At 35.2% G+C, this 22,312-nt stretch overlaps 1 protein-coding gene across 3 annotated transcripts in view; it reads left to right on the top strand.

Annotated features, from left to right (window-relative positions):
- CEP85L (centrosomal protein 85 like) overlaps window positions 1-20,407 on the top strand; it is a 250,546-nt gene extending 230,139 nt beyond the window's left edge. For all 3 annotated transcript variants that reach the window (XM_043963690.1, XM_043963688.1, XM_043963689.1), the window contains exons 9-13: window positions 1,616-1,733; window positions 2,266-2,316; window positions 11,137-11,244; window positions 11,501-11,729; window positions 15,595-20,407. In XM_043963690.1, the coding sequence (XP_043819625.1) occupies window positions 1,616-1,733; window positions 2,266-2,316; window positions 11,137-11,244; window positions 11,501-11,729; window positions 15,595-15,758 (670 nt within the window). In that variant the 3' untranslated portion in view covers window positions 15,759-20,407. The remainder of the gene's footprint in view (window positions 1-1,615; window positions 1,734-2,265; window positions 2,317-11,136; window positions 11,245-11,500; window positions 11,730-15,594) is intronic.
- The last annotated feature ends 1,905 nt before the right edge of the window (window positions 20,408-22,312 follow it).

Below are 22,312 nucleotides of genomic sequence, written 5' to 3'. Positions count from 1 at the left end.
TTCTTTTTATTTTTTACTCCTTACCCTTGCCAGTAGGTATCATTTAACTTTTCCCTACTTTCCCACTATATAGCCCCTCATTTTACAGCTAGAGTGAAGTGACTTGCCCTCTATCATCTAGCTCAGGGCTTCTTAAAATTTTTCCCTTTGTGACTCCTTTTCACATGAGAAATTTTTACATGACCCTGGGTATATAGGAATATAAAATAGGTATACAAAATAGGCATACATAACCTTTTACTGTTAGCAAATTTTTTACAACACCCCACAGTTTTAAGAAGCTTTGATCTAGCTAATAAGTAGCAAAGCCAAGAATAGCACCCTATTCAGATAAAGTGGGCTACCTCCTTTCTCTTTTTTCCCTCCATCTCCTTTCTGTTTTGATGTGGCAGAAAGTGCCACATCTGTGAATTAGGTGGGAGTAAAAATTACCAGGATATGTAATAGGCAATGCACATGGATTAATTCTTTTAGCTATCACAAAAGAATGTACTTGGGGAGATTCCTAAATTCTTAAGATTTGGCCCCTCTTTTTAAAGAACTTATGGTTCTAGTAGGAGAGAGAAAACATGAAGATTAAAAACAACAACAACAAAAAACCCAAATTGGAACATGAGAAGAAAATAGAGTGAATAGGAGGGAAGGATCACTTTAGCTAAGGGAATTAGTCATGGAAGAATTTGGGGGCAGCCAGGTGATGATGCAGTGTGGATAGAGTGCCAGTCCTGAAGTCAGGAGGACCTGAGTTCAAATGTGGCCTTATATGCTTAGTAGCTGTGTAACCCTGTTTGCCCTAAGTTTCCTCATCTGTAAAAGGAGTTGGAGAAAGAAATGGAAACCACTCCTGTATCTTTGCCAACTATCCCGTCTCCCCAACCCCCTCCCCCCAAAAAACCCCACAAAACAACACCGAATGGAGTCATGAAGAGTTGGACACGATTAATAGACTAATCAACAGGAACAACATGGAAGAATGGACCCTGTAATGGGCCTTGAAAACTGGAGGGCTGGGTAGGAATTTTAGGTAGAGATGAAGGGTAAGATATTCAGGAATTAAGAATGGTGTTTAGAAAAGAAAAGTTGTTATGATTTGTCATTTTTCAGTTGTGTCTGATGCTTCTTGATAACAATTGGGGTTTTCTTGGCAGGATACTGGAGTGGTTTGCCATTTCCATCTCCAGCTCATTTTTCACATGGGGAAACTGAGGCAAACAGGGTTAAGTTACTTGCTCAGGGTCACATCATGAAGAAGTAAGTATCTAAGGTCAAATTTGAACTCAGGAAGATGAGCCTTACCAACTCTAGGCCTGTCACTATCCATTACACCATTGAGCTTCCAAGAAAAAGAAAATAGGAAAAGTCCAAATGGAACAGAAAATGCTTATATAGATACTAAGAGGCGAGGCATAGGCATCTAAAAATTTTAGGACCTTAGTTTGCCTATTGTTGGTGTATTTGCAGCCAAATATAGCACTTCTTTCCTTGTCCATAGCTCTAGATTCTGCTGTTGTACAAAATACCACAGGCATTAAAGAAGCACTTTGTTTCAGAAATATTGACTAAAATTGGCCATTAGAGCTTATTTTAATCTATTGTCTTTTAAATTTTAATACAGTTTACAACAGAAAGTTGAAAGGTGTCTTGAAGATGGTATCCGGCTACCCATACTAGATGCAAAACAACTTCAAGATGAAAATGATCATCTCAAAGAACAGAATGAAAATGCCAGTAAGGTCAGGCAATACATTTCCACTATAAATATAAATTTTGAGTTGTGGGCGTGGGAAGTTTAATTAATATAATTGTATTAGATAATGCCTTTTTTCATTAATTTGTCTTTGGGAAGGAAAATTTAATCAGTTTTTCTAGTTCCGGGGGAAATTATATAGTATGTTTAATAAAACAAACTACATTATTTCTCAGCTTAAAAGAGCAGTGATTTTTCTTTTTAATCTTGTTCTTTATACAAAGTCAAACTTGGGATAGAATTAAGGATCACAAATATTAGTAATTAGAAAAGGGTATAAAACCTTATGCATTAGATATATTTCTAAGAAGTTGTTTAAAATTGAATGATTAAGGTGATATTTTAAGTGAACTATTTGACCTTGCTAGGCAAATATGCTCTGTTGCAAAATACTTTTGCAAAGGAAATAATCCCACTAAGGTTTTCATAGATAAGACTGAGGTCTAAAAGTGTTGCATTGGTCAAACTGTTAGAAGAAATGAACTGGTTATAGACTGATTTGTGTTTTATTTATGTAGGTCATAGACAGCCAGCAAAATAAGATTGACAGAATGTTGTTAGAAATTCAGGTAAGGAATGTTTTTTGCTTATTTCAATATAGTTTAATATAGAAAATAGCTATCCCTTCCATATCACGACTTTGATGTATTGCAGATTGGCATAAGAAATTAAATGGGAATTTTGGTGGAGTTCTGTGGAAGCCACAGACGATACAGAAAAAAGTTTAGAAACTCAGAAATGCATAAAATATGTGGATATTATTGCATAATATCCACATATTTTATCTTTTAATATCATAATAATTCAGAATTCTTCTCTGGTATGGAGGACCACAAATTTTACGTTGATTTTTCCAGATCATAAGGGTACTGTGCCCCTTTCATCCTGTGACATGAAAAGGATAACTATAAACTTATTTTTCAAAACCAGATGCACATGATGTTAGAACAGTTTCTCTGTATTTGTATGCAAAGGTCTCATTTCCTAATACTGAGGCAAAATTTTGGATTCATTAATTATGTATAGTTCCTGTGACAAAATATTTGGAAAAATAGTTTTTTTGTTCTGTTCTCTAAATTTAAAAAGTGAAGAAATATATTCCTTTTATTTCTTTAAAGTATTTTTAGGTTGGATGGAAGTAATAAAAATGTAATTAAAAGGTTATACCTATGTTGTCAGTGTTTTGATCAATAAGGCATTCATGTTTTAAGACTTCATCTCTTCTCTGATTCTGCTACCACTCTACTGTAAGTCCTTATCACCTCAAGCCTTCTTGTTTGTCTCCTTGCCACAAATCTCTCCCCATTCCAATCCATTCTTCCCTCAGATTTCAACATAATCTTCCTAAAACAAAGTGTGGCCATATCACCTTCCTATTCAGTAAGTTTTAGTGGCTTCCTATCACCCCCAGCATCAAATAAAAACTCCTTTGTTTGGCATTCAAAGCCCTTTATAATCTAGCTCTGTACCCCATCCATACTTAACAGTCTTTTCACACCCTTTTCTCACCCTCTGCACTTGAGATCCAGTGACACTGGTCTCACTGTTCCTTCAATAAGACCCTCTATCTCCTGACTCTGGGCATTTTCATGGGCTTCCCCATTGCCTGGAAAACTCTCCTGCTTCTCTACCTCCTGACTTCTGTGGCTTCCTTTAAGTCCCAGATAAAATGTTACCTTATATAGGAATCTACCTTTCCTGAACTTACTTAATTTTAATGCCTTCCCTCTGTTGAATATTTCTAATTTATCCTGTATATAGCTTGTTTGTACATAATTGTTTTCATGTTATTTCCCCTGTGGTGTTTAAAATTATATGTGGTCATCTTATTTCTGTCCCAAGTTTAGGGAAAATTATCTGGGGTTTCTAATATATTGCTACTTATAAATTAGAAGCTTTAGCACCAGTTTTGGGCATTAAGCATTTATTAAAGCATACCAAATATTAGTAAAAAGAGAACATGTAGCTCAGAAAGTTAAGAAGCCTATCTAGCCTAGAGGAGGGCTAGAGCTCAGCCTGGCTTCCTTCTTTCTCCAAGTCCCCCACCACAAGCGCATCTGAGAGCCTCTCTCCCTACCTCCCGCTCTGAAAGACAGCCGCCCTTCCATACAGCTCCAAGCTAATTGGCTAGCATCCTTTAAATGTGTTGGTTTACTGGACTTGAGGGTGGTCCATGAGCATAACATGCTGAGGTCAGAGTTAAGAGAACATACTCTCTGAGGGCAGGCTTTCAGGTAGGTGTGGTTTTAATTAAGTTAACTTTAATCGAGTTAATCAGCAAAGTCAATCCAATCAATCTTAATATTATCCCCTTGAGTGGGGCCTCTGAGCATCCCAAAACCCATTATTTTCTCACACCCCCATTAGACAGTGAGTTCTTAGAAAGCTGGCAGGTTTCCCTCCTCCCCAAACCATTCTTTGTATCCCTAATGCTTGAGCACAGTGCAGGGCACATAGTAGACACTTTAAAAATGTTTATTGACTGACTGACTGACACACTATCCACTGTGCCACCTGGGTAGTTATGTGTGTACATGTTCCAGGTACTGTGCTAAGTGATGAGGGTACAAGTACAAAATATGAAATAATCTCTACTTGAAAAAAGCTTACATTCTAATGGGGAAGACAACAAATATATGGAAAATATACAGCATAGACATAAAGTTAATAAGTACAAACACATACAAAGTAGTTAAATACAAGAAAGTTTGGGAAAGGAGGACACTGGAAGTTGAGAGAATCAGGAAAGGTTTCATGCAGAAGATGATACATGAATAGTTTCTTAAACAAAAAGTGGGCCTCAGAAGTTTGCTTGGTCTCTCTTGCTTCAAATCTGCTGCCTCTCCAGTCCATTGGCCATAATAACTGCCAAAGTGGTTTTCCTCAAGAGTAAGCCTAATTATGCCATTCCCTTGTTCTTCTCTCACCCCAAGCCCTGCCCCTAAGTAAACTCCTTTTAGGATCAAATATAAAACACCCCTACTCCCCCAAAACCCTTTTTGGACATTTAAGTGCCCTCTCTTCCCCCCCCCCCCACCCCACCCCCTTTTTTTTTTTTTGCCACTGGCTGGTCCCAGTGACTGAACTGCTCTCCTATTTTTTTTATCTCTAATCTCAGAATCCCTAAGCTTCTTCTAAGATTCCCTTCAAGTTACCTCAATGTAGCTCATTTAAACAGTACTGAAATATTGTGTTTTCTCATCTGTCTTAAGTGTCTGCTCTCAATAGAGAAATGTCTGTGTGCAGCAAACACATATGTATGTAAAGTTTCTAAAATACGCCAATATTTTCTCTAAGGTTTTCCTTGCATCAGTGTAACTGAAGCTATTTTTCAATAGAACTCTCCTTTACAAAGAAAGTGGTGGTCTCAGTCAGGATACTCTTAAAGCCTTCATTACTTCTCATAATTTTTCAGAAGCACACTTAATTTCCATAAACCTGTTCTTAACAAGTTCTTAACTGAATTTTGTTATAATCACTGTAATCTTTTGGCAGAAAGCATACAGTATCACAATTTCATTAGGTATGAATTTCTGTAATTGAGAGATAAAAATGTTTTATTATTGAGAGACCTTAACTTATGCATTTTAATAGCCTATCTGAATTGAGTTTCAGTAAGAGATGATTATAAGATCAGACACTAGGAGAGATTTTTATGTTATAGATAGTATTTACTTAGCATTGTGGGCCATAGTTTTAGAAGAGCTTCCAAGTTAATGAAAGGGATTGGAAACCACATGATTGAAACAGTGATGCTTAGCCTAGAGAAGACTAAGTAGGAAAGGATGTTATGTTCACTATCTTCAAATATTTGAAATTCTCTAATGGTAAAGGGAGATTAGGCTTGTTTATAGTTCTTCAAGAGACAGATTTTTAGCTTAGTATAAAGAAGACCTTTCAAATAAAATGAAAACTGTCCACAAATGGACTAAGCTTCTTTGAGATACTGAGATCTCTGCCAGTGGAGAAGGGTCAGTCTCTTGTAGCATAAATTGTTTTTGCAGTGTTACTGACAGTTAGTTGATCTATGCTTCTAAGATCCCTTTCACCTCCTTAAAGTTGTTCTGTCATTCTATCCTTCATAGTAGGATCTGAATTAATTATTCAAGACTAATGGAAATCTATACTATTTTTAAAGACTTTAGAAAAGAAGCTTCCATAGACCCATTTTGTAACTATTGCAATGTTTTGTGTCTAAATTAAATAATGAATTTGAATCTTTGTCCTTTAGTTGTTTCATTGGAAATTGAAAGCTGTGGATTGTCACACTATTTAATGCCATATTAGAATGAAATCATAAAATTTCTCTAGACTAAATAATTCTAGGGGCACAGGGTGGTGCAGTGGATAGAACACCAGGCTCGATGTCAGGAAGATCTGAGTTCAAATTCAGCATCAGATGCTTACTAGCAGTGTGATGCTGGGCAAGTTGCTTACTCCTACTTGCCTCAGTTCCCCACTGTAAAATGGGGTCAGTCTGGAGAAGGAAATGGCAAACTATTCCAGTATCTTTGCCAAAAACCCTTTGGACAAAAAGCCCTATGGAAAAAAAGTCCCATAGAGTCAGACACAACTGAACAACAAAACAATCCTAGCTCCTTTCATTTTTTCACATAGATTTTATTGTTTAACCTTTTAAAATCTTTGTGTGGTACTCTTTTGAATTTATTTATGTTTTCCAGTGCTAAATCTTAAGAATCCAAAAGTAATCAGAATCATAGACTTTCTTATAAGAGTTTTGTTCTTTGTTTTTTCTTCTACCTTGGTTGGGTAGGGATGGGAGGGAGAGAAAAGAAATGCTTTTTAATTTAAAAAAAATTGTTTATACCCTGGTGCCTTCCTAGTCTTAAATTTCACTTCCTTCTGAGCACTCATAGATACACTGGCCTAATTGTTATTCTTTTCTCATGATACTCCATGTTGTGACTCCTAGACTCTCCCCCCTCCCCATAGTATTTTATTTTTTTCCCCATTACATGTAAAGATAGCTTTCAACATTCATTTTTGTAAGGTTTGGAGTTCCAAATTTTTCTGCCTTCCTCCCTCCCTTCCCTCTCCCCTCCCCCAAATACCAAGCAATCTGATATATATTATATAGAACAATCATGTATATTATACAGTACAAAAAAATATTTCCACATTTGACTTCTAGACTCTTGACTTGGTACTTGCTCTTCCAGCATGTTCTCTCCTTGCCTCTCTGCCTTTGTGTTTCTCTGGTTTCCTTCAATACTGAACTCAAAAATTCCACCTTTCGCAGGAGGCCTTTCCCACTTTTCCTCACTGCTATGGCCTTCCCTCCAAAATTACTTTGCCTCTATTCCATACATATTTTGTAAATTTATTCCATTTTGACCTTTCCAGTCTTTTTACATGTTATCATTTTTTCCTGCTATATTGGCCTATTTGATTTTAGTCATGTAATGAGGGGAATGTTAAAAAAGTATTTAATGGGGGCAGCTAGGTGGCGCAGTGGATAGAACACCAGCCCTGGATTCAGGAGTACCTGAGTTCAAATCCGGCCTCAGACACTTAACACTTACTAGCTGTGTGACCGTGGGCAAGTCACTTAACCCCAATTGCCTCACTAAAAAAAAAAAAAAAACCAAAAAACCCAAAAAAGTATTTAATGCATAAAGTATCAAAATTGGGAAGCTAAAATGCAAATGTAATAGTTTTAAAGAAGGCATGTTAATTGTATAATTCTTTTCCTGTAATGATTACATATATAGTTATTTGTAAATATTTTGCATAATATACAATACTATATGAGGGGTTAATTTAATGTAATGTTATGGATATATGTGTGTTTTTCAGCAAAACATGTTCCATGTTCAGTAGTAACTTTTATTATTCAGTTTTTGTTTATATTATTTATGATTTTTTATTACTCAGTTTGCTGATATAAAGAGTGTCCCAAAGTTGTATTGTAGTTGTTGGCTTTAATAGCTGACAACCAAGATAGCTGTATAGAATTGTTCATGGAGAGGAGTAATACGTAAAAAGACTGGAAAGATCAAAATGGAACGTATACCCCCCTCCCATCCCTCTTATAGAAGAATAAGCTTATATACAATCTTCCAAGTTAAACATAGTGCTCCATTACTTGAGCTGTTTAATATGGGGGGAAATAGGTGTCAAGCTACCTAAGTTCTTCAAAACCTTCATTTTTCAGCTGTTTAGAAAAGATGGTCCAAATATCTGTATCTAATAACTTAGTAAACATGTTTCTGAATACACTATCAATATGGAAAATGTAAGGTGAGTGATTATCAAACATTAAGTTTCCAGTTGTCAAAATGCCTGACAAATGTTATTTATCAACAGATGATCATTTAAAATTCTGTATTTTACAGATCTCTATATATCAATTATTTCCAGAATATACCCTACGAGAATGGAACATTTAATTTATGAACAGATAATAATAGCAGTTAACATTTATGTAGTGCTTTAGGATTTCAAAAGCACTTTACATGTATTATCTCATTTGAGACTCAGTGATTCAAGAGATAGACACTTTTATGATCCTCATTTTACAGATGAGGAAACTGAGACATGAGAAATTTTAGGTGACTTCCAGGTCAAACAACTTCCAAGAATCTTAGGTAGGCAGGATTCAAATTTATGACTTACTGGCTAAAAGTCAGGCACTAACCACGGTGCCTCCTTGAAATAGATTTCATTAGTAATAATGTATATAAAACCTTCATTATGAAACTTTTAAAATGGAGACCTGAAATAAGTTACTTTGCAGCAGACATGAAGTCTTTCAAAAATATCTTAAAAATTCATCAGTGATCAGTAGCAAATGAAATTTTTTAGAAAAATAAAATCATTTGTCTGTCCTAGTAAAACTAAGAAGTAATTAAATATTTGTATGAAGTCAGAAGCAAGGTTCATTCATATATATGCCTTTCGAAGTAAAATTAAACACATTGTTCCTGTTTTAGGTTTAAAGGGGACACAAGAAATTGCTTTCAAGTAATGGCATGATGCTTTGTTTTTAACAATCTTAATTTAGAGAGCCCTGTTTTCATATTTAAATTACCTTACATTTGAGTTTGGTGAAACTTATAGGTTTGGTAGGGTGTGTGTGTGTGTGTGTGTATAAGAAATCATATGCAGTTTTCACGCAGTTCAGAATGAGTATTGATGCTTTAAGTGAAGTGTAATATCAGAAGAAAATAGCTTTCTTAGCTAGAAATCATATATTAGTTTATTCTTCAGGGACAGGTATCTTACATACATGGGCTTTTCCAGTATTAAATTGCTTTTTGCAAAGTGCCCTTGAATCTCACTTGCCTAGCATGCTGGTTTTGATGTATCACCCAAATCCAATTGTCTTTCTTATAACTACCAGCAATAACAACACCAGATAACCCTTTTTGTTTGATCAAGAGAAGATTGAATGTGTATCACATAATGAATGGGTGGTCATACATGCCAACATATTAAACCACAGATGTACTGTCTTACTATTTATTGAATAAATTCAGCACTATACTGAATTGAAAACTATGCACAGAGTATTGCATACTCTTTATTTCAAACAAGTAAGAGCAAGTTAACTTATTGAAGCTGTTTCCTTATCTTTAAAATAAGAGGGTTAGAGAGGAGGTTCTTTAAATTACATACAGCTGTAAGAATCTAGGATTCTCAGTATATAGTCAACATCTTTATACAGTTAGGAGTAATTAGAAGCTAGCATTCTGAACACACATTATTCTGGATTTCATACAGATAATATGCCAGGTCTGTAACAATGAGATGAGTCATTATCAGTTGGTGAAATTATACTACATGTTATCGACAGTGTAGATAACTAAAGTTACAAATAAATTTTAGTATTTGTAAGTATAAACATCCATGAAAAGAGAATTCTTAGTGCTTTAAGATTCACTTTTAGTAGGCTGCTTTGCAAATGTATTCCTTTTGACTCAAATTACTAAGACTGTTGGATGAGATTTCCTATGTGTCTGTAAATCTTTTAGAATGTTTTTATTTTCTTTATAATTCATTGAATATAAGCAGTTAGAACCTAGAATTTATAGACTGGTTTACTGTTTTGTTTTTTTTAATTTCATTTTATGTTTCACTTCCATTCATTTATTTATTTTTGTGGGGCAATGGGGGTTAAGTGACTTGCCCAGGGTCACACAGATAGTAAATGTCAAATGTTTGAGGCTGGATTTGAACTCAGGTTCTCTTGAATCCAGGGCTTGTGCTTTATCCACAGCACCACCTAGCTGCCCCCTATTTTTTTTAATCATAAAAGTATTATTTACCAGTTACATGTAAAGAAAAAAGAATTTTTTGTTAACTACATTTTGGTGTAATCCTTTGTGATCCTATGCATTTTATTTTATGAATTAAAAAAAAATTATTTGAAAAGGGGTCTTTAGATTTCACCAGATTTCCAACAAGATCTATGACACACAAAAAACTTATAAACTTCTCTAAATACATCACTCAGTTGAATGAGTAAGGGCATTGATATTCCAAAAACCTTTACTTTATCAGTGGCATATCCATTCTGTCTGTGTTTCTGCTTAATCCAGAGAAGAAGCCAGGGATGGAGAGAGGAACTCCCTTCATAATGGATTAATTGGTATTCAAGTAGTCATTTTTCTGAAGTATTATTAAAGAGACTGAATATAGCTCTAAAAATAGCTCCAAGGAATTCTCCTACTTGTACATGTATTGATTTTGATAGTGAATTAAGTCAATGAGAGGCCCCCCAGCATTCATTAATTACTGCAAATTTAGTGACAAGTTGTTCTTAGATTTTTGGTTGAAAATTAAGCTAATAAGCAGAAATGACCCAAATGTTATTGAAATATCCTGCCTGCTACTGTAATGAAGATTTAAAAAATACTACTATTTCATGTTTTTGTGTCCTATGCCTATATTAAAAAAGTCTGATTTTTCAAAAAGAAAGCATACAGGACTTCAGAGATCAAAAATAGGCCTTTGATTTGTGAATTTAGCAGCAAAATCAGCTGGCTGAAAATAGTGCATGCAGAGGAGGGAGAATATTTGGTGCATTGTTGATAATGAAAGAGTCAAAGATTAAAAGGATTTTACTTTGTTAGCTATAAGAAAATTAACACAGATTTTACTTGCTAAGATATTTTTTCTATTAAAAAGGACCTCTTGGGAAGAAAATATTTAAACAGCGGTTTAAGGCTTCATTTTTTTTTTTAACCCATGCTTTCTTTATATAAGAAAAAGCTTTGTCTCTTATTTTCTGGTGAGTGGTCTTGTTCCGGTTGTGTGGAATGATTATAGGAAAGGTGGAGGACCATAAAAAAGGGAAAAAATTGACCTGCTTTTTGTTTGATATTCAGCTTTCAGTATTGACATCTTCCTTCCTGATTCTTTTTTAGTCTATGCAAGAAAAACTTTGTCAAGAGAAATTAGCAACTCAGAAAATGGAGGAAGAGCTAGAAGAAAAAGAAAAGACTATAATGAAGTTAACAGAAACTTTACTTGAAGTGAGTCCAAGAAACTTAGATTATATCTGTTACCTTTTATAAAAATAAATGAAAATGACCCTTTCTTAATTTTCAGTGAAGATTATTCATGTGCAGCTGATATCATTATGCCAGTTACTATTTTAACTAAAAATCCAGTTGTTTTGGAATGCTTGTTCCATATATTTTATTAATTAAAATTGTTATTATTGTATTTTTAAATTGTGTTACTGTCTTTTCATTTAATGCCTCACTCTGTTCTTGTACCCCAATGCAGAACCAAAGACTAAGTGAAGAATATTCTCCTTTCTTAGAAGAACAGCAAGAGAAACAGTCCAAGCGTCAGGCTGACTTATCTCTACAGCCACTATTGAATTTGAACATGGTTGAACAATTGTTCAAGGAAATGTCCCATTGTTTGTTTGACTTGAAAGCATTGTGCAGTATTCTTAATCAGAGAGCTCAGGGCAAGGAACCTAATCTTTCATTATTGCTCGGAATCAGATGTAAGTAACATCTTATTCATGGATTTTTCTTCTTAATCAAAAACCTGTCCACCTCAAAAGAATAATTCTAATTGGTCTCTATTTCCTCTTATAGTACTTTAGATTTATATAACACAAAATGACTCCTTTTTAATGTTTATCTCATTTTATCAGCAAATTAAGATGAAACCAGGCATGACTTATAATTTATAGGAAAGACACAAAGGCACAGAGAAGTTAGCTTGCTAAAGTTATATAGCCAGTGACAGAACAGAACAGAACAAGATTAGAACTTATTCCTCATGGGATGGATGGTATAGTAAAACTGTAGGAATAATTAGGCTTCAGTTTTAACATCAGATTGGCCACTTGACTTATTTATGACCTCATGCATACCTTATAATCTCTCTTGATCTCAGGTTCCTCAAATTTAAAGTGAAGGGGATTTCTCTTAAGTCCAAGCTTCTTAAACTCTGGGTCGCATTAGTAAATGTGAGAGCCGCAAAAAATTTTGTAGTAAATGTTTGATTTGTATGCCTCTTTTATACATCTTTATACCTGGGGTCACGTAGACATTTCTCAGGAAAAAAGGGGTCATGAGTAGAAAAGGTTTTAAGAAGCATTGCTCCAAGTGACGTCTAAGGTCACTTCTGCTATTAAGATTCTCTGATATCTCCTCACTCTTAGCTTTAGATTCATTTCATTAGGCCTCTTTGCTATGCCACATATTATCTTTGCGACATAAATGAATTACACAGTCATAAACAGCAAACCCAACAACAGATCCACCCACCATTGGAACTCAGTCTCTAAAGTTCTAGCCAATGAGCCATTCTGTGGATATAGATGGGTATGTGGCTTCTCATTTCATTGACGGTCTCATAGTTGATGCGAATTCAAATCAGTTTTGGTACTGCAGAACTAGGAAATCTTCTTGCTTGCCTCAGAGGCCATTGTGATAAGTTAGGATTATCTGGAAGAGTAAAGGTACACAAAGGCTAAGTGACCAAAATGGGGTTTAAATGTTCTTTACTTTTCTGATATGGCCAATGACCTTATTTAAGGCCCATAACTTTAAAACATGATATTTTATTAATTTCTGAGGGGATGCTTAGAATAGTTGCCATTTAATTTCCTATCTTACTTTTATGGATTGATGACCTAACCGTAAATAAATAAAATAAGCCACATTGAATGAATTGGCATATCTTGCCTCTTTTGCCTGAAGATGGTTAATTGGTGGTAATGTTTCCTTATTCAATGAATATGCATTATTAATTGCAGATTGATAGGTGAGTGTGAGGCCAGTAAATCTGTTAGAGGATCAGCACATAGTTACATTTGGATTAAGCTTATCCCCATACCGAGTGCAGGCAGATAAAGCTTATGGTCATAATAATTTTCAAAGATTGTCCACTAAGCTGTGTGGGGAGGACTTTTATCAGAGAAACAGCAGAGGCTTAAAGTATAAGTCATCAAGGAGGAGGAAACAAAAGTATTCTTTAACTGGAAGGATGTGTGTCTTTTTGTGGCTTTTTAGACCCAGAGAGCTTTTTGGATATCTCCTTAGTGTCCTAAACATGTTTCTTGTGTAATGAGAAAATGTGTAAGTGGGCCAGTCAACCCCTTTTCTACATTAGGAGTCTTATTCCCATAGACCACTGAGAAAAATATTCAAATGCTATTTCGATCCCTTTACCCTGTACCATCACTTGCCTCCCTTCTGTTCCTACTTCACCCCCTGTGCCCCAAATCTTTGTGATGATGGGGTAAATGCCCTGAGTTATACAGGATTTGAAATTGAATGGATACGAAACAGATTAAGATATACTCATCATGTACTAGTACTGACCATGATATGATAAGGGTATGATATGTACATGAAAGACAGATAAAAGAACCCCAACCTAATTTGGAATTGGTTGGATTAAAACAGTGTAATTGGAATGAGGGAGGAGTTCTTACTTTTCTGTATATACACAAAGGAATACTGGAGTAAGCGATTAAGAGCTTCAAATAATCTATCCCCAATTGATGAAAGGCTATATCTCTGTGTTAGAAATGAAGTAATTCTCCCATTCAGAATGAGTTTATTGTCCTGTTCTTGTTGAGTAGTGAAAGCCCACAGTTGAACTGTGACTGAAATAACCCATTTATTTTTTAGAGCAATTTAAGGTTTACAAAGCAGTATTGTGACACCACTGTGAGATGAGTAGTTGAAATTGTTTTTTAAATCTCTATCTTACTGCTTAGGAAACTGACTTTAATAGGTAGTCATTTTATCTGTCACTGCCTCATGTTTAGGATTCAAATTCATCTTTCTGACTTTAACACCACTGATCTTTCTATTTTTATTATATTTATTATATTTCATTGATCTTTTTTGTGATTACTCTCCCACATTGCCTTGTAATTTTTACTTTGAATATGATGGAAGTAACTTAGTTAATTTGGAAGTTAATATTTTAATGTCATTAAACCCTATATACCATAAAGCATTTTAAGAACTAAGAGGCTTACATGCCAGATTTGCCCACTCTACATGTACGTCTTTATCCTGGGCAAAGTGAAAGGTTCAGGTCCTTGGGTACTGAGAGAACACAGAAGGTTGCTGTCTTCTGAATTTTAATACATTGCACAGTAGTTCAGAGCACTTGTGAAGTAGCACGGGATTTCAGGTAGACGATACCTCAGAGGACATTTAATCCTACTTCTATCTGAGCAGCCCTTCTTCAGCCTATCTTGATAAGTGGTTAGTCATCCCTTGGTTAAAAACCTATAGTAAGTGGGAACCTACTATGTCCTGAGGTAGCCCATCCCACTTTTAGACAGTTGTAGTCTTTAGCAAACTCTTATTTACATGAAGCCTAAATCTTACTTTCTACAACCTCCTCCAAGCAGAAATGTAATCCCTATTATGTCTCCTCAAGTCATCTCTGGCATGAACATCCTCAGTTGTTTCAGTTTTCTCTCACCAGTTCACTTGCTGCTCAGTGTCCTTTCTAAAGTGTAGCATGCAGTAATGAACATCTAGTAATGAACAGTAATGAACGTCTAGCTACGTTCTGACCAGAGCAGTGCACACTTTTGCTGTGATCTTTGTTCTGGATACTCTACATCTTGATGTAGCCAAAGATCAAAGTAACTTTTTTAGTTGCCAGATGATACTGTTGACTCATATTGATAAAGCTGTCTGTCTATAAAAACATCCAGATCATTTCAGACCAGCTACAGTCTAACCATGCTTCTCCTGTTTTATAATGGAATAGTTGATTTTTTTTCAGCCCAAGAATAAGATTTGATCCCTTTTAAATGTTATTCTATTTGATTCAGCTTACCATTCTATCCTGTCAAAGATCTTTTTGATCCTAGATATCATGTAGCATCTTAGCTACTGACTTTATTTCATTTCAAAATTTTATAAGCATTTCATCTCTACCTTTATCCAAGACATTAATGAAAATATTAACTGCTGAGGGTCAAGTAAAAATCCCTGGAGTAATCTGACAGACCTTTACAAGTTGATCTTGTCAGTTGGGACAAATTTTGTGGTCTAGTTCTTCAATATATTTTGTTTCTCTGTATTTTTTACAAGCATAGCATAATTATGTCAAATACTTTACTAAAAATATTTAACAAATACTTGAATATGAATTTAAAAACCAGCTGAATCCCCAAGAAAAATATTAAAAACAGAAACAATTTTAAGGGTAAGTGCCAATTAATGGTTATGATGTTTTAATTTTTTTACAGATTGAAAATTGATACATAATTTTTACCTGAGTTTTGACTCTTTCACACATAGCATCATATTTGTGCAGGTAATAAAATTAAAATAGCAATGAAAATGTGGGAAGCTCTACTTCTCTTTGTTTTATTTTCACAGCTATGAGCTCTTCAACTGAAGAGACTGAGAATGACCATAGCCCAGAATCACTGACTAAAAAACTATCAGACATGTGCCAGTTACGGAAGGAGATTGATGAATTAAGGACTATGATATCAGACCGCTATGCTCAGGACATGGGAGACAATTGCATTACCCAATGATAAAAGTATTGGTCCCACAGCAATAATGACTCATTGCTCAATGCTGCTGTGTTAACTATTCTTCATCTTTTCTGTTCAGGAGCCATATTGGAAGATTGCATTTCTATTTGACCTGCATATAGGTTTTTTCTGTGTATTGTTTTATTTTCGGGAGGGAAAGATAGAGCTGGGAGATAGTTGTTAATTGAACTTAATCAATCAAGCAAAAAAAAAAAATACCCAATTGATTCAAATTACCATTTGAAAAGTACTATGAAGTCTACAAGAAAAACGCCTCTATTCTCAAACTACTGATTGTAGGACCAAGCTGTGAAGAGTGCTATTCAGATAAAGAGGTAGGGTTTTTGGTTTTTTTAAAAATCCAGTGGCGTTTTAATGTTTATAAAGGTTTCTGGTGTTAAAGCAAAGGTTCCAAGGAAAGGCACTGATTGTATCTCCATTTATTGTTCCTTCCAGTAGAAGTTTATATTGCACATTTAGGATGTTCAAAGGACTCACTGAAGCAAGGTTTACATCTGCCCTTTTACTAGGGGCATGGAAGATGCTTTTGCTATTGGAACAATCATGTTGTTGAAAGATGCAGTTTTAGGGGTTAGAAATGTAGTATGTAGATAAATGAGCTACTTTTTAATGTGCTTTCAAGCTACCTATTACAGTTGGAAAAGTTTGATACTATAAAATACTTTCATCACCAATGTGAGTGAGTTTTCTAACATTTGTATTCTTTTCCAACAAAGAGGATATTTATCTTTAGTTTGTGCTCATATCTTTACATAGTACTTACTGTTGATTTTTTCTTTGGGGGACAGGGTAAGTTATTCATCTGAAAAGAACATTGTGAATATAAAGCTTTATTTATAGTTAAGACAAATCCATAAAGGCTGCAGATCATCACCAAAAGGGAAAATTAAGTATACTAGGTTTGATTCTGATTCTTAATATACAAAATTTTTGTCTGTCAAAATTTCAAATTGAAGGCTATTGAAAAAGTTAGTTTCAATCTTTATTCATATTTGGATATTTACCAACACAAAGAAGATACAATCCAAACTTAACTGGTTTCTTTTGTTTTTTTGTACCAAGTTGCATCTATTGACAGCCCTTCATTTAAAGTATTGGCTTGACCATGGCAATTCTCTTAACTTATACCAAGGTAACGTGTATTTTTTTAATAAGCATAATTGAATTTTATGCATCCAAATTAATTCAGCATTATGCGCTTAATCCAAAAATGCAGCTATTGCTTAACATGCTTTTGAAAATATTCTTTTGGCATTTGCCTTTAGAATCTATGGCACACACTTCTTTGAATAACTTCATTGTGGAAAATCTTCATTAGTGGAGAGTGATTTTAATTTTAGGAAGTGACCAAAAGTTATTTAATGCCAAATGCAGTTACTAAAAAGGTAATATTTAATTTGTTTTGTAAAAACTATATAGGTGAAGTATAATATTGTGTAGCTGTCAAACTAACATGAAGGCAAAAACCTACTAAAGAGTAGGTACACAAATATTTTGAGCAATGGAAGCATCATTGGAATAGCTATGGAGCCCCTTGAGGTGACTGCTTTCAGACAACACTCATTTTCTTCATGTATTCATTCTGATGAGATTCTTTTTTTTAAAAACCATTGGCCACATTGTTTTTAGAGGCAGGCCTCATATATAAAATATTCTACAGTTTAAGTTCAAGCAACCGTTCTAATATATTCAACTTGGATCCTGCCCAGTGCCTGTGTAAAATACTCCCCTGCTAGTAACTGAGGTGATTTAAGGAGATACTAACTCAGTCACTAAGGAATCATTAATTTAGTTCAGTAATGATGTCTTCCTCTGCATCTTAATAGTACAGCATGGAGTGGTACAGGCACTAGAGAGAATAAATAATGTTTTTAATTTGTTTTGTATTTTTTAAGAAAAAAACCCACCTCTAGTAGAAGGTACTAAAGTAGTAAATTTGCATCTAAATATATACTGCAAAGATGAAACTTAAGAATGGATGGGTATTATATTTTAAAATAGCTAAATTATTTCTCTGTTCTATAGAACTGAACTTATTAGCATTGGCGAAAATTGGTAAAAATGTCTTGATAGTAAAGCAGATAAAATAGGTACAGTCCCTTGGATTAGACCACTCCCAGCTCTTGGAAAGGGAAAGTCACTGGACTTGGAGTAGACAATCAAGAATTTAGGTCACCAGATAATCTTGTTTAAATATCTCCTATGCTGTTTAATAATAAGTTGGTTTTTTGTTGTTGTTGTTGTTGTTTTTTATCCTGATGGTCAACCTTTTTCTAAGTTTGTTTATTCACTTGGCTTAGTTGTCATGAAGTCTTTACAGGGCATTATTATTTTAATAAGTTAATGTTCTAAAGTGTATAATTAATTTGCACTAAAGTAACTTTATAGTGATCGTTTTTAAAAAGTAAATTTAATGGAAAACTGGCAAACTAGTACTGTTGCCTTCAGTTGTAGAACTGAAATCATCTTAGACTATTTCTTAAAGAACACATCTGTGGGCCGTGCCCATCCCCCTCCCTCTCTCCCCCTATTACAGTGCTACTTTTTCCACACTTTTAAAAAAATAGTGTATTTGTTTTACTGGAAGACTCAAGAAAGAGAGTTGGGCCAGCCAGAAATGCTGCAGTAACCTGTTTAAATAATAACATTACTTTGAAATTGTAGATGTTTAGAAATTATTGCAATGGTATATGAAAAGAATATTCAGAATTTAAATTTAACTTACTTTGAAGGTTCTCTTTAGTGTGAAAACCCTTTTAATGCACTATTGTGACTGTAAATGTGCTTGGTCCTTAGGAAGGGCCTTTTAATACTCACTGTATTAACCTTTGAATATTGGTCATTTGAATTTTAAATTATGAATTCAATCTGTTTCCTTCACTTGAAAACTGGGAGATAAATGGCAAGTGTCTCTGCCAAAGACCTAAATTAATCTGTGTAGATCAAATTACCTGACCTCACAGGCACAATAGTTATCATTCATTTGATGTCAGCAAATACTCGTTGGTGGTATTAAGCTCTTGGCAAATCTGTATTCGTTTATAATGGCCTATCAAATTGGAAGAAGAATAAGCTTGGATTGTGTAAGATATCCTGGATCGTTTACCTGGTTGAAAATACTTTGTTGACCCATTTCACATATGTAACAAGGTTGCTTAATATTAACAGTGGCATAATTTAGTGAAACCAATTTTAGTCATGGACAGTTTGTTAAACTGCTTTAGTCATGATAATTTTCTTCAGTAGCTATTAAGAGACAATCTCAAGGCTGGAAAAAAAGTTGATGATAAAATGGATACTGTACAGTTCTGTCTTAGTGGGCTAAATTATTAACCTATATATAGCTTTGTGATTAATTTTTTAGGAATTGGTGAGCATATTTTTTACAGAAATGACTGTATTAAAACTGTACTTTAAAATATCAGTAATTGTTCTTTGAGCAAAGAACAGTTGAGGCCCTGAACTGTACGTATTTATGTAGTGTAGTTGTGCTTCGACACACATCTAGCTTGCATTATTAGCATCTGTTGTATTGGTTTGTATCATTGTATATTTGTAATTAAAGTAATAAGCAATTCTTAGAATGACCCCCACACTCAGGCTAAACAATTTGAAACTGCCAGTAGATGCAGCCACAAGAGCCAAAGTTAATTCTTTTTCCATTTTTGACAGTTTGTTTCTCTTCTCCACAAGCAAGAGAAAAGCTTTCCTATTTAGTATATCAAGAGACAGCTGTACCTGTCCTAACCCCCAGTGATCTTGCTGTCGAATTTTACTCATCTATAATCTTGTTTTTCCATAAAGGCATTTATCTTGGTGGGGGAAAAGAAATTTGGGGATCTAATTTTCCTTTTTAATTAAAATATTAATATTGAACATGGTTAGATTTCCAAATTGATAACTCAGTTAGCAATATTAATTCCACAGTTGTACACAGTCAGCACCCTTGTGCCTTTTTGCCTGCAGTACAAATGTTCATTTCCATTTTACATAAGCTATAAGAATGTCGATAATTATTGCACCTTGTTTCTTCTTTAATTAGACTTTCTTAAGCTTTTTTTTTCCCCAACAAAGAAAAATATTTAATAAATATGGGAGTAGGTTCTAGGCATTTGTCTTTGGAGCTGAGCTCTTGACCCCTATGAAGTGAGCAGGAACCTCCATCAGAATGTATTCATTTGTATCTATCAATTACAGTATTGCATAGGTGTGAGAAGTAGGGTGCTAGGCAGTTACATTAAAAGCACAGCAGTGTGTATTATTAGATCAGTCTCTTTGACTGGTAGTTTTAGTAAATTGGGTTCAGTTTTTGAACCATTCAGAATACCTCATGTGTAAATACAGTTGTCATGACTTAATTGAAATGCAGTCATTGTAAAAAGGAAGTGAAGCCACTGGATGGCTTATGCCTTCAGGCCTATCATTCTTGCCTCTTTGTGTAAAGGGGTTGTTTTTGTTTTTTTGTGTGTGCGTGTTTTTGGGGGGGTTTTATATTTTAAAAAAATAGGGTTTACAGCTAGAATTTTGAATGCCAAAGTTCTATTTATTAAATAAAAAGAAAGTTTTCAATGTTAATGGCTAGTATTTTTCCACTGGAACACTGTTTGTTGATGTTTGGATTTGTATTTACAGAGAAATAAATTTTTTACAAAAATATTTGTTTCCTTCGAGTAATTCATAAATCAATGGGTAATTCAGGAGTTTTCTTTGAAACACTCAAATTTAAATTTTTACCGACAAGAAACTTACTTTGGTTCCTATGTTAGTTTTTTTTTTTTTCTGTGAAAATAGACCATAAAAAGTGCTGTACCTAGTAAAAGCTATTAATTTATTACGTCTCCAGACTGGAGTAAGGAATATGGGCTCATGTACACCTTTGACCAAATCAATTGAGCCACATTGAGCTTCATTTAGTAAAACTGTTCACCTCACAAGAGTTGTGAGCAGATGTAAACCTGAAATCACCATAGAAGTGTGGGTTTGGCCATGGTGGTTATTATTCCTTAACTCAAATCTTAAGGGTTGTGACACTTAGTTCTGAATGTAAACTCTGATAGGGCCTGGGAACATGGACTCTGTGATGTCTGTCTGTTATCTGAGGTTGGCTGTAGGGTGATTAATAATAAGATAAAGTTTTGTTATAGTCTTCTTGTTATTTTAAATGAGAAGTTAAAACAGTTAACAGCCCTGAGATCTTTTGATCACAGGTAATACAAATGTAAATTTAGCCTTGACTCCTGTGAGTTAGAGCCATATTGCCCCTCAAGCTCTCAAAATGTCTAAAGTTTCCTTCCCTAGTTTTGTAGTCCCACTAGAATGAAAGCCTGTGCCCAGTGAAGAAGACCTAATTATATTTTCTTTCTGTTTGTGCCAAGGAGAGAATCCTACTCATTTTATTTTTTTTTCACTCTTAGAATAGAATTTTATTTTCCAAAATATATGTAAAAACAAATATTAAAATAAGGTCCTGCTAAAGGATTAAGAATGCTCCTAAAGGATTCTTAATCCAGCATCTGCTACATCGAAGCATGCTAGGTAAGGAGGGCTATATGTCAAAGGTATTGTAGAAGGCACCTCGAATTTTTGTTCTAGCATGTATGGGCTATAGCTTTCCACCCACCTGAGATACTAATTGCATTAGCAGGTGTCTGGTCTCATCCTTGTCCAGTTCTCTTAGCAGTACTCTGACTCTGAGTAAACCTATAACAGCTGATATAGTGGGAAAATGGGTACGGGTTGGGGTTGGGGTTCTTGGGAATTCCTCTTTAAAGAATTACACCCTCTTGCACACAAAACTTAGTTAGAACAAGGTGATAGTTTATTTAGGAGCAAGGGAAGGGAAGGGTGGGGGGAGGGAAACCATGAAAGAAATCCTTAGACTTTTCATGGGGAGATTTGGCATAAAGCACATGGCTCAGAGGTACCAAATCTCCTCGAACAGGAGACCGGAAGGTACTTTTATAGAGGACTGATGGGGGTGGACCATCTGCCCATGAAAAGTTCCTTTAGTGAGAGAGGACCATCCCCCACTGGTGGTAGCTGGGGGAATTGGGTGAGCAGTGGAGGACCATCCCCCACTGGTAGTGACTAAAGGAATTGGGTGAGGGGTGGCTACGGATCCCTCTTCAGGACACAAAGGCCGAAGCCACACCCAAACTTATCTCCCCAGGATAAGGGAGACCGGAATGAAGGGTAGGAATCCCAAGCTAGCTCAGTCCAATTTGGTTCCTCTAGGCCTTATCTGTCCTCTGGTTTAGTTTCTCAAGGAGAAGATTCCTCGGTGTGCCCCAGAGAAATTCTGGGGTGCTCTGCGCCCCATGACATTCCCCACTTCTCTATATATAAGGAAAGGGGACGAAGATTCTTCTGAAACTGCTTCATGCTGACCGGGGGTCGAAGAAATCACGGCGCAAGGGAGGGGGAGGGGAGAGAAGTGGAGAAGGCCTGGAATGCTCGGAGTTGTGAGGGGCCCAGAGAGTCCAGAGGCAACACGTAGGCACAGTGTCATGAATCCTTGAGCCTAGATGGAACAG

The sequence above is a fragment of the Dromiciops gliroides genome, chromosome 4 (genome assembly GCF_019393635.1).
Source record: "Dromiciops gliroides isolate mDroGli1 chromosome 4, mDroGli1.pri, whole genome shotgun sequence".
Taxonomy (NCBI): Eukaryota; Metazoa; Chordata; class Mammalia; order Microbiotheria; family Microbiotheriidae; genus Dromiciops; species Dromiciops gliroides.
This window is presented reverse-complemented; position numbering and strand designations above follow the sequence as displayed.